A 13,658-nucleotide genomic window follows, 5' to 3' on the forward strand; every position below is an offset into this window, starting at 1 on the left:
ACAGGTGGCTAGTTTTTTAATTGGCTTTGATGGTTTTCTCGATCCAGTCCACATATTTAGAGACTCGAGCGTAGACGCCGGGTTTCATGGCATTGGCGCATCCCAGACCCCATGATGTCACACCCTGCAGGACATACTTGTTCTTGGAATAACACACCAGAGGACCACCGCTGTCACCCTGCAGGAAGCAAACACACGGGATGGGTTTTCAGTTCAACTGGTGCCAACACCAGACTGGAAAGGACACCAGGGGGTATGTGCAGTTTGGGATCGCTAAACTACAAGTGACAGATGTAGGTCAAACAATCCATCAGGACAACAAACCACTTGGTCACACAGGTTTTAAACAAGTCCTCAGTTTAACAGAGAGTATATAAAGCACAAGGATTTTTTTTTTTTAATGTTTGGACCATTCTAATCAACATTTTGGCTTTGTATTGTTTTGTATTATTTGATTTTCCTACACCGATCTACAACTTCCAAAACATTTCCTTGTAAGTTTTCTGGAAAGAATTAGTTTTGTATTAATTACAACAGAGAGGTTGTTAACATAACTGCTTTATCTTTAAAGAGGACTCCACTGAATTTAGACAGTCCACGCATTCTTCTGTGTCAAAACCTGGTGCCTACATCACCCACAATGCAACTGAACCTCCAACAGTTCAGTTGGAGTTATTGCAAAGTTCCCAGCCTACAGAGGAGATGAGAGGGCTGCAGCGGTCTGGTCAGCTCACTTCTTTCTAATGCCACTCCCCCATTTTCAAACTGATGGATTAGCAAAAAAAAAAAAGTTCACTTGAACAATGTCTCCATTTTCTCAATGGTTAGTGCAAAATGCACATTTCTTTTGAGAAAGGGGAATAACAAATTAGTATTCCATGTCGAAACAGGCACAACACTGTAGTTTTCTGGCAGTTCCCCAGTTTCAATAGTGTTTTTAGGTCTTCCATACCTGGCAGCTGTCTACTCCTCCGTCGATGTTTCCAGCACACATCTCGCTGTCTTTGACTCGGCCATTCAGGTAGGACGGACGATTACAGATCTTGTTCTCGATGACGGGGAAACCAGCTTCCTTCAGGACGCCATCACCTCCCGTACCTGCAACACACCTCAGTGCAGTTATCAACCATTCCTCCTCTTTCTCATTACCATCATGATCACAAGAGTTTGAGGAACGTCAGGAGTCTAGTTGGGCTGTTTCACATGAATACAGATTATTCTTTAGCGTGCATCAAATGTACAAAAACATTTAACTTCTTTATATCTCATTTAAGAACAGACGCTAACCTTAAACGCCACACATACACCCGACGTACTGTACCTTGAGTTTCACCCCATCCGGTGACATAACACTCTGTTCCACTGGGAACAATGTAGTCCTTATCTGGCAGACAGACTGGCAGGACTTTGTCATTTATTAGTGCAGGTCTGAAAACACAAAGAACACAGTTTTAGTGGTAATTATTAACTATTTTTAATGCAGATTAATAATTTAATCAATAAAAAATGATGGCAAATGCTCATCACGAGCTCAAACTGATGTTCAAACAAAAAAAGCACTTTGAGGACCTCATCCAGAAATTATACAACAGTTACGTGAAAGCAAGTGAATGAAGTTTTAAAGCTGTGACCGTCATCAAACCTCAAACCTTCTGTCTGTGAGGCAACACAGGCTGTGGCCAGTTACACATTTTTGCCTAATAAATTACTAAGATGGTTAATTGATAAATGCCAGTTTGCTGAGCCTCACTCTGAGCTACTGCTGCCTGTCCAGCTTTCCTTTCATTGCCATGCACCTTTTCTTTATTGCAATTAAGTCTAGTTATTGTTAAAGTCTGCTGAAGTACCAGTTTGAGTAACAGAACTGTATCTGCAGTAGCAACAGTAGTGGAAGAGGCACTCAGGTCCTGTACTAAAATACCTCACGGCACACTCTTAAAAATAGAAGGCCCTCGTTCAAAATCTTACTGGAAAATGTTAAAAAGTACAAGTGTCAAATTGGGTTTAAAATACCTAAAGTAAAATGCAGTTCGGCCCATTCTTGAATAATGTATATTATAATATCGGTGCATTAATGTGCACATGTTAATTTTGCAGCCGGTAAAGGTGGGGTTAACTGGGTAGTGAATACTTGTAATGAAGGTAAGAAATACAATATCTGCATCTGAACTGGAGTCTACTAAAAGCTTAACGTAGCAGAAATTGTTCAGTAGTAGTTCAGTTCAGCTTCTACCCCTTAAACCAGTAGTACCAGTAGTATCAGTAGTATCAGTAGTACCAGTAGTACCAGCAGTAGTAGTGATATGACCAGTCCAGTACTCACCTCTGCAGTTTGAGCAGAGCAATGTCGGCGTTGTTGGGTCCCATCACCAGTTTCTCCAGACTCCTTTCTTGTTTTGACAACTCAATGGCCGTCTCTCTGTGGATCCCCATGACCACCTTGTAGGCTGAAGGCCGTTTGGACCTGCAGCACGCAACATATTCATAAACAAACGAGCTATCCAGTGGTTCTGTTAGTACAGGACTTGGTCTTCAGATGGCTCTGGCTCTCTCACCTCTCCAGGCAGTGTGCAGCAGTGAGGACCCACTGAGGGTCAATCAGAGTTCCTCCACAGAAATGAACTCCTGTACTGGTAGAACGAGACACACAAGAAATAGATTTGAGTAGGACAGAATAAACACCCCCAGAAATATCCGATGATATATTTCAAAATGTACATAAATCCTTAAGATGCAGTATATTATGAGTCTTCTTTTATTTAATTATTAAATAGATATTTAATATTTATTTTTCCTTCTTCTTCCTATTTATTCATTTGTTTGTCTTCTTTTCGCCAATATGTTTTTATAGACTTTGTGTATTTTGGATTTTGATATAATTTACCTAAACAGCACAGAAGACATTTTGCCACTTTATACCAGTTGTATGCTGCATGTTATGTTTTGTTCAATAAAAAGAAAATTAAAATTAAAAAAAGAAAGATGCGGTATATTGTTTTCAAAAAAGGGTTAAAAAAAAAACAAAACGTGGATGTTAAGAGACATTAAAAGTAAATAAAACAAAACGATAAATATAAAGTAATGTAACATCAGCCAGAGTCCACTACTGATGTCAAGCATTTTTATTTTGACAACTGAAGAAAAGTAGATATAAAAAATATGATTCTTTTCATATATTGTGCTCATATCAATAATATTCAGTACTATATTTCAAGCTTCCCTGTCAAGGTGGTAATGTAAAGTGTTTCCAGCAACCTGCTTTTAAAGCTGCAACAGTTCTTTGACTTTGAGGCTGATAATCAAACGGCTCAGAGTAAAAAGTAATGATTCTGTTTCTCTAAAAGAAGATTAACTGAAAATGTAAAAAAAAACAAACAGCTTGTCGATTAAAAACAATTACCATTATTCTAACCATCTGGATGAAAACTTATTCCACCCACTGAACAGTTTAAAATCATTTTATCTGTCAACATTGCTGATTAATTATGAGAAATTAGATGAACTGATAGTTTAATACCTTCAAAAAACTGGGTCATTGTTTGCTTTAATACAGAAATAGCAGTACCTTTTAAAAACCCAATGCCACTTTAACCTTTTTCTTAGAATGACATTTTAGTATTGTTCTACTCACTTGGTCCGGAGGCTGATCTGCCAGGGCCATGAGTGAGGTTTGGACATGCAGCCGCCCACAATACGACCAAAACAACGCTTTGGTTTGGTGACGGGCGTCCCACAAGTCAATCCACCTGAAAAGACAGTTCACAGTCATGAATTCTCACGAGGGGTTTAGATGGTATCAGTTTGATGAAAAGTTTACAGCAGTGAGAAAACAGGACTCCACTATTAGATCACTAAAGTTTGAGCTGACGGTGGCACCAGAAAGGCCACGGTGAATCATAATGTTTTATTCTCAAAGCTTTCATCCATTAGAGTTGTGGTTGTGTGGCTCTGGTTTATTTAGTGTGCTAGATGAACTCGAGGATTAGGGATGCAACTAATGATTAGTTCAATTTTCTGCTAATCAGACGGTCGTGAAAACTGCCCCTCACAGGTTCACAGGTTCAAATTTAATATCCTCAAATTGCTTATTTTGTCTGGCCAGCAGTGCAGAAACTGAAGAGATAATTGGATGCTCATAGTTTGTCCTTTGTCACTTTTGATTGGTTGCCAAGGTGGGTGTTACACCCAGCCGAGAGAAAGCCTGAGCCCAACACAAAGTGACTCCTCTCTTCCCCACACCCAAGGATGACCCGTGCCACAGCAGATGCAGTCCAAACAGAATTGATTTATTATCATCAGGTAGCTTTCAGTTTCAGGGTGAGATCAGCCAAAACAATCAACAAAACATCTCATGAAAACACCAACTAAATGTCCAACCTGATGGAAAGAAAATGAAAGAAAATAGAGGGCTCTTACCCATCTGCCTAACAAACACAGGAGAAAAGGGAATCAAAAGAAAAAGGCTTCTCCCCCCTGCATCTACCTGGAGCTGGTTTTAGTCTACATTTACAATCATCACACTCAGAGTAGTTAATTCTAAGTCAACTCCAAACACACAAGATGGCACAGCAGGGATCGGGTGTGAGCCGAGAAGGAGAAGGAGGAGGAGAGGAGTTGGTCTCAACACGTGCCATTTTAAAAATAGGCGCCATCAAGGCCTCAGCCAATCAGCAGCCACCACCTGCAACTCAGAACAGTGGACAAACAGAACAGCACCACCCTCGGGGGGTAATATGAGCATCTCTCCTCTCTCTCCCTGCGAGAGAGACGCATCAGAGTGGTGTGTTACAGGTTAATGACTTTCTGTTGTGATGACGGACACCTCACTCTTCTTCTTTGGTTCACTTTCTGTCTGTTTGTTAAATGAACTTAAACCTCAGTGAGCGGTCATAAACACAACAGGATGACCGGAGTAGCTTTGGCAGGAAATCCCCAACACCACAGAACAAATGATTTAACAGCACTACTGTGACAGAAGGCTAAGACCAGCAAATGTTCACATTTCAGAAGTTTGGCATTTTTGCCCCAAAAGATTAGAATGATTAACAGATGATGGAAATAGTTAGAGATTGTTTTGGCCCTGCAGGCCGGTGTTCCCACACTACTTAAGGCTGTCTGCCTGAATACTTGCATCAGTCTATTCATCCTGCGCCATCTTTTGTTTTACATTACCAACATGCACCACACATCCACCACTGATACTGATTTACATGCCTCGTTGTATGTTTGATTGATTATTTACTTTACGTTGGTAATTATCAGATTTGCTTTGTTGCGGCTTGGAGCTGGTTGTCAAACCGATTAATTTTCTGTTGACTGACTAATCAGCTGTTGTTTCTGCGCTATGGTGGATCATAACTTCTTAATCAATTAACAGCCAAACTTTCTCTTGTTTCAGAATGCTAACATGTATGCTAGCACGATAACGAGACCAATTAGGGTGGAAAAATGTTAATATTCAGCTGAGTGGTGATGTGTTAGCATGCTAATGTTGCCTGCTGATGCTGACAAGAACTCGATTACTTGTTTAATAGGTACAAGTGAATATTGTAGCCTGTTGGTGAAAACCGAAGACAAAGTCAAGGAGATTTACTAAGTCAGTCGGATTCATCCTCTGGGGATCACAAATATCAAATTTAATGATAATCCATCCAGTATTTTTTTTTTTTTTTAGATATCTCACTCTCAGGAGACTGACTGAGCAGTATTGTAATAATTACTTGTAATGTCCCACCCACACGTGGTGTTCACATACCACAGTCCTGGATCTGACAGTAGTCCCATTTCTTGTTCTTGTCAGTAGTGTAGCACCACGGTCCGTTCACATCGTTGTCTGGGTTTCTGCAGCTCTGACAGTGACACGCGAGGAGAGACTCAGTGAAACAAGTAGAATCACCTACCAGCTTTCAACATTAATATCAGCACTCCAAAAGTCTGCAACTAAAACAAAAAGGTTCATACAGGAACACACACACTTACATTGCCATCCAAACCTTTGGTGGGGTGAGTTTGTGGGGTGAAGCTGTTGTGTTGGTGGGGGCTCTGAGCACTCCAGGCCTGGCAGGTCACACCCAGAATGGTGATGGAGGTTGGACCCCGGTATGTTTCTCCATTTCCAATCTTACAGTCTAACACAGCAACAGAGAGAGAAGTGAGTGAATAAACTGACAAACACACACACACACACACACATTTAAAGAAAGTTGAATAATTTACCTTTCTGTGTTGGGGTCTGGGTGGCAGTGGAGGGGGTCTGGGGTTTAGAGGGTTTTGTGGGTGTAGCTGACGTAGGAGTGGAAGTCTGGCATTTCTCCAAGTTGCAGTACTCCCAGCGGACTTTGGGGTCCATCGTGTAACACCAGGGAGCTCGGTCCCCATCTGGGTTCCTGCACAGATTCCTCCTGAGGTCCCTGTTGAAAGAGGAAACCTGCGACGTCAGGACAGCAGGTACTAATATCCTACAAGCTTTTCTGTTTCACTCACTTTCAAATCAAATCAGGAAATGAATGAGTGATCTTGTTTCTATTGTAATGTAAATACTGCCAATTTCACCAAGGGGCAGGATTTGCCTCTGACTTTGAAGTAGCCTTTAACTAGTTGAGAAGTGTTTTCTCCTCTACTGACCTTTTCTTGGGTGCCATATTTTACTGAATTGTTCTTTTACTTATGCACCATGTTCTTCAAACTAAATTATTTCATGTCTTGATAGTTGCTTGATAATTACAGCAATACTTGTTTGTAGGATCATTGTTGGTTTTGGTCTTGGAATTTGTTGATGTAGAAGAATCATATAGAAATATATGGAAAGTAAACCTGGTTTATCGTTTAATATAAATGTCGAATCAGCTCAGGTCACCCTTGTGTTTTGGCCAATCCTGGCACACCAGCATGGTAGATATAACCTTCTGTGGAGCCATTTTGGCTACCACTGCATGTTTCCAAACATGGTTGTCAAAATGGCCACCGGTCATATTAAGCGTTATAATGTACCATTTATAGAGCAAATATAGGTTTTTTCTGATACACACTAATTAAATGTCCTGTTAATTTAAAAGATAGAATAAATAAAGGGTATCTTTAGATATAAAAATGTATCATATACACTAATTGATGCTCACGCTTTGGGGAAGTTCTGTGGAGTTTTTGTATGACTGTGAGGAGTCATGGAGCTCCAGGACTGACATCTTTTCCCACTGATGGTCTCTGATGTTACACCACGGTACATCGTCCCGTCTCCCACATAACAGTCGTCAGTGTCGTCGGGGGGGATCACTTGATCTTCAGCTGCAAGAGAGCATTTCATGCACAGATGAGGGAAGAGACAGATTTCCAGTTCTACACTGTAAGTCCAAACTCAATTCTAGTGTACCTCCACAAACTCATTGGGTAAGAAATTAACTAATTAACTAACCATTTCTTTGGCTAAACCTTTATTTTTCCTTTGCAAATATGTTCTTTCTTCAAAGTACATGAACAGATTACAGAGCACTGATAGACAGGTATATAAATAACCTTACAACTACTCTACTACTATTACTACATTTTCCCTTAATAACTACAGTTGTGGAAGTGGATATCTGCAACATTGATCACTGTCATACTTAGTCTGTCTGTATCCCCACAGCTCGGCACTTTGCAGTACTCCCAGCGAGTTTCCGCGTCAGTGGTGTAACACCAGGGCATCCTCTCATTGTCGGGGTTACGACAGTAGTTGTTATCTAGGTCTCTGACAAACAACAGTAATTATGATGAATACAGACAAATCCAACAATGAAGGCATTATGCTTCTCGTTCAAGGTTCATCACCTTGAGAAGTTTATGTGGCTGATGGTTGCAGCTGGTTTGTTGCTAGTAGCAACCACTACAGACACTGTGCCATGGCAAGTGCAGTTCAACGACATTATGCTGATTTCCATCCATCTTTTCAATGTGTGTATAAAAAGCTTGCATGGAAACACTAAAAATTAGCAAAAAGAAATGTTGGATAAGGTAGGTGTATTGAGAAAAAGCAATCGTGACAAAGTAACATCATGCGAAACCTGCAAATGGAGGGCAGGAACTATGGCTGCTAAAATTTTCAGGAAAAACTTTTTAATCTAAAACTTAGTCTAGAATTTAATCTAAACCAGCACCGTACGGACTTTCCTCCATTTTGTCCATCCTGCTTTTCACTTCCTGCCCTCCATCATCGGAGTCATGCGACTGTGAGTAATGTATGGAAACAGATTCTGTGAATATATCACGACATACATGAGGCATTGGGGGAGTGGTGGCCGAGTGGTTCAAGAGACGAGTTCGTGACCGGGAGGTCGCTGGTTCGTACCCCTAGACCGGCATGGACTGAGAGAACCCCCCAAAGGAAAGAAGACTTGGTGTGGTGACTAAGAGGACGACAGGTGTAGCACCGCCATCACATCAGCGTCGCCGGCGCCACTTGGGCCCTTGAGCAAGGCCCTTAACCCCCCCCCTAAGATCGCTCCCCGGGCGCCTTGTATGGCTGCCCTCTGTTCATATGCATGTGCATGAGTGTGGGGCATGTGTTTGTACATATGATGGGTTAAATACAGAGAACTAATTTCAAGTTGTAAAGTGTGCTGTGAAGTATGCTGTACAAAAATTGACCATTAAAGGATTATTATTATTATTATTATTATGTGACCGAAACGTCCACTCAAGCTTCCTCCAGAAAGACGAGAAACTGTAGCCCTCCTCAAATGAATACACGAGTCGAGCATAAGGCCTTTAGGTCGGCCTTTACTGGGAGTTTTCAGCCTGCTGCATAGCTGTGCTAGTGCTAGTAAAAGGTTGCCTCTTCACACACATAGCAGTTATAGAACATCAGCATCAATTAGCTTCTTTTAGCTCCGTTTTGGTCTCCACCAATTCATGAGATACGTCAAATGCAAAATGAACAGGCCCCTTTATGAAGAACACTTTCTGTTACAGTGGCGCTTACTTGCAGGGGTAGTTGTCTGGCGTGCGGTTGTGTTTGTGTGGCTTCTGAGCCGACCAGCTCTGGCATGTTTTGCCAGTCTCGGTCACAGCAATCGTGCCTCGGTACGATCCACCTTCCCCCGTGGCACAGGTGAGCTCTGGGACGATGGTGGGAGGCTCGGATGCTGAGTGCAGAAGATGAGATGGATTGGTAGAAGTGCCCACAGTAATAAGTCAAGTAGCAGCGGTGTTTTAAATAATGATGGGACCTCTGTGCTGCAAGTGAAATCATCTACTAAATTTAAATTTTGTGAAATAAAAAAGGAGAACGATGAGATAAGATCATATGAGGGACCGAACTCACACCTTTTCTTAAATGGGTGAGTGTACATTTCTTCTATGGTTTTTACAATCTGCATTTATACCAGCTACATTTCTTGTGAATACATTTAGTAGTTACATTTCCTCAATAATGTGCGAATGAAGTTATTCTGAAAATACAGGAAGCACATTGAAGTGGGAGGGCTTACTGCAGCGGGGTATGGAGCAGAAGTCCCATCGTTTATATGGGCTGGTGGTGAAGCACCATGGGCGGGGGTCTCCATCAGGGTTTCTGCAGTAGTTGTCCTCAAGATACTTCTCTGGAAGACTACAGAGACCGTGAATGAAACACTAAAATAAATGAAGATATAACATTATATATATATTAGCTCGTGGTTGACTGATTGCGGTCTTACGCGCTAGGGATGTAGCCGTGGTTGTGAGGTTTCTGGGAGTCCCAGCGTTGGCAGGTGAAGCCGGTTTCTGTAGTGGAGACTTTCCCTCTGTAGTCCTCTCCGCTGCAGTATATACAGTCCTCTGTAAAAGGGACAAGCACAGACACATCAGCCCCCCGCTATGCTGTCTGACATGAGCTTAGTGTGAAGTCTTGGACCAACTGACCATCCTAACACAGCTGGTAATTAGGAAAATAGAGAGTGATGTATGAAAATAGTAAAAAGGCACAAAACAAAAGCAGTGTTACCAGTGCAGCTGGGTATGTTGCAGTGTTCCCAGCGGGTGTTGGGGTCGGTGGTGTAACACCAGGGTCCCCCGGTGTCTCCGTCTGGGTTTCTGCAGAAGTTAGACTCCAGGTCTGCCTGGGGATGGCTCTGTGGTGTGATGCTGCAGCAGACACACGGAGAGTACATTTATGAAAATATATAGAAACATCTGATATGTAAGATGATATTATAAGACATGTATACACACTTGGGCCTGTGTGGGTATTTTGCTTCCCATCTCTGACATGTCTTTCCAGATTTTGTTTTGGTCTTTGTTCCTCTGTAATCTGTTCCTAGACCATTTACACACTCCAGGAGGTATCCTAGAAGAAGAAGAAGAAAATACACCAAACACTATCAGCATTAGATGTTAGACTGCTATTTAGGTGGAGCAGACATGTTCACTTTATAGTGCACAATAATACAATCATTATTAGGTGGACAAATTTATCATACAGTTCTTTGAGTGAATCATTTATCTGGTGCCACTGAAGTGGTGTTTGATCCCCAAACACAGTCCAAACATCAGTGATCACGCAACATTGGATAAACATTAACCACAATGTAAAGGAAGCTAAAATATATCATGTAAAACTGGAGCACTATGTGCGCTCTTGTTAAACCTTCAGTGTTTCTAAAGAAAAGACACCATAATGATAAAAAAGACTGCAGGCTACTTATATAACTTGTACTAAAAAGACATGAGGACTTGCCTTTTTTTTCGTATAAAACTGTGCTGGTTCTGCGCAGGATAGTCTCAGTTTTAGAGTTTGCTCCTGTAGTCCAACACTCTTGGTCCTTTTCAATATATATGAAAGACCTGTGAAAAGGCAGCAGATGCTTAGTTGGGATGTCGAGGCTTACATGTACAAGTCAAATCGTGATATCGTATATAAAAATAAATTTTAAAAGTGTGAGCTTACTTGCATGTGAAGGTTGTTTCTGCGTCACATTTGGCGGCACATTCAGGCGCAGTGTTTACTGAGTACTGTCTTCTGTGCAGCGAGAGGATCCACGCTCCTTCGGTTTTTGAGTACCCGTCTACCTCAGAGCCACTAACTGAAATCAGAGACAAATATACGGTCTTATAATATTAATGCCATCTTTGAGTGTAGGAGGTAAATATTTTCAGATAAATAGCAAAAGTAATTTCAGTAATCCAGCAAAGTAATAAAGGGAAAATACTCAAGTAAAATAAGAGATATTTAGAGAGAAGTAAAAAAAAACCTGTACATACATATAAACATACACATACATGTATGTTTAAATATGTTTAATGGTTAACAGTTGTGAGAAATAGTGGCATCCAATTTGTACATGGAAACCAGTGTTAGCACTGCAAGTTGCACAGTATGTAGTCTTACTATCACTTAATTCTCTTGAAATTAAGTTGAGTTAATTAAAAATTTAAGATTAACTTCATGTTCTGATCGGTCTGATCATTGAAGGATGCATTTGATTTTTGCACGCAAGCCTGGAAAAGTTTAAGAAGAGATAACGAAGATAAAATTATGGCGTTGGCAGTATTTGGACATTTTGGGAGAAACGCTTTTTGCTTTGTTGTTGTTAGATGAGAAGATTGATTTCACTCTAAGGTTACCATAGCGTGTAAACTGGAAGCAAAGGGAAACCTCTCGCCTGAATCTGCCTGCTATCACCTCTAAAGCTAAATAATCAACACACTGTATCCCATTTGTTTAATCAATATAAAACCTGGAGTGACTCTTTCTCCCTGCTCCCAGTCTTTATGCTAAGCTAACCATCTCCTCGCTGTATCTTCAGACACAAACCTTCCTCTGCATCTTCCTTATATTTCACAAAATGTTCCCTTAAGATTTGAAATGTAATTTGCAATTTAAAGGTGGCTCGAGTGGATCAACAGAACAATGTCAGACTTGCATTTCTAAGGTTGCAAATAGTTTTTTTTTTTGCCATCAGGCACACAAGTTTGAGCATTCAGCTCAGGAAGTAGATAAAATTGTGTATCATCTGCATGCCAGGTGATGATACATCATATTTCCTTACTGTCGAGTCAACTGAAGCCATGTGCACGACAAAGAAAAAGGACCAAAGATTGAACCCTGTGTTACACCTTAGGTGATACGTGTAGAGGTAGGTTTCAACATGCTAAAGCAGGCATTCATTTAATACAATGGAGTTTTTTTTACATTGGTACTCACGTCGGCTGCTGATAAAATGTCACAAAATGTCTTTCATTAATTTGTTTGACAAAGAACAGATTCATTCAGCTTCTGCTTCTGCCACAGTGCTGTCAGAGATTTAATCCAGATTTAATTTGACATAAATGGGACCTGCTCAAATGGGGCTCGGACACTAGACTGTCTGGCATTTAATGTGATTTCTGAGATGTCGGATTTTATGAAAATCAGATCAACTCCAGGTTCACATGTCAGACAGACATGACATTCGTGTTGCCTTTAGCTATGTTGTCTGTCTCCCATCATTCAGGGCTGCCTCTAAACTATTCAACTAAACACAAAGTGAACTAAATCAGTTTTGTGCATCCACATTTGTCTGTTAAAACAGTCTGCCTTGACTGAATGATTGAAACACAAAAACATTAAAAGAACATATTTATCAACTTGGACAGGGCTGTCCTGATGTTCCCTCACAGTGAAGCACACACGTCTGTTACTTTTTTCCCCTCAATTTTATGGCAATTATATCAACATAAAACATAATTATTATTCAAAGATGCCATTATATCTCACCAGTGCAGATCAGGGCTCCCAGGAGGAAAGCTAGTTTGTACAGGTCCATGGTGAAGCCCCTACACTAGCAGCTCATCGTCAACTAACTCACTGAGGTACCTCGCGGTATAGTACTCAGTCCTCAGTACTCAGACATTAGTCAATCATTGGCCCGACAAGAACGGCAAAAGATCAAGAGGTCAAAAACCTTGTTTATGGGAGATTTTGGAACATTAAATGTTGCATCGATGTATCAGAGTGTCATCCTTTCCTTTGTGAGCTGAATAGTTGTTTTCAAAAAGTACTGTGTGCTGATTAATTCTAACCACATTCCAGTTATGAAACACGGTCATTTGGAGGGCAGGGAGACGACCGAGAGGCTTTTTCTCTCTGCTGAGATGCACCAACAGGCTTCTTGAGCGATTTAGTTGCTTTTCTGCCGCTACAATAGATGTAGGAGACTGTTCATGTGCTTTGTCTTTTTGTTTCTTATCAATAAGCCAATTCTCTTCATCATCTCACTGGAGTTTGCGTCTGTCCTAAACACACTTGTACGTCCTGTGTGGCATTAAAATTCTTATTATCACAAAAGCTAAATGGTTGCATGTTGAGGGGCATCTTTAATGGTAATACATGTGTGTGTATTGCTATGTGATTCAGACGTGATTCTCATTCTACTGGTTGATAGTATGTGATCTAGATCAAATGAGATCAATATATGTAGTTAATCTTCAGCAGAGAAGGGACCAATGTCCTCTACTGCAAACAAGTGATTACAAAACAACCCACGTTAGACCATCCTGTGTGTTGAAGCCCAGTTACCATTGTTCAATTCTGGAAAATTGAAAATTGTGCCACTGTTTTTCTAAAAGAAAAAGACAACAACACTCTTTAGGGCCGTTTTCAGTGACATTTTACACCAAGTTATTGATCTTTGAACTAAGTTTTCTGTGAAAGTGTAAAAGTCTCT

General features: G+C 40.8%; 1 protein-coding gene across 1 annotated transcript; it reads right to left on the reverse strand.

Moving 5' to 3' along the window:
* Positions 1–16: 16 nt before the first annotated feature.
* Positions 17–12,820, reverse strand: plg (plasminogen). The gene is given in 19 exon segments (XM_070848904.1): positions 17–178; positions 953–1,098; positions 1,322–1,428; positions 2,324–2,464; positions 2,556–2,630; positions 3,632–3,746; positions 5,756–5,849; positions 5,980–6,195; positions 6,197–6,410; positions 7,119–7,284; positions 7,602–7,726; positions 8,957–9,119; positions 9,465–9,583; positions 9,672–9,792; positions 9,959–10,098; positions 10,186–10,300; positions 10,691–10,797; positions 10,901–11,036; positions 12,710–12,820. Coding segments are annotated over 19 exon segments (2,511 nt in total). The 5' UTR covers positions 12,759–12,820.
* Between the last annotated feature and the right edge of the window lie 838 nt (positions 12,821–13,658).

The sequence above is a fragment of the Pempheris klunzingeri genome, chromosome 18 (assembly GCF_042242105.1).
Source record: "Pempheris klunzingeri isolate RE-2024b chromosome 18, fPemKlu1.hap1, whole genome shotgun sequence".
Taxonomy (NCBI): Eukaryota; Metazoa; Chordata; class Actinopteri; order Acropomatiformes; family Pempheridae; genus Pempheris; species Pempheris klunzingeri.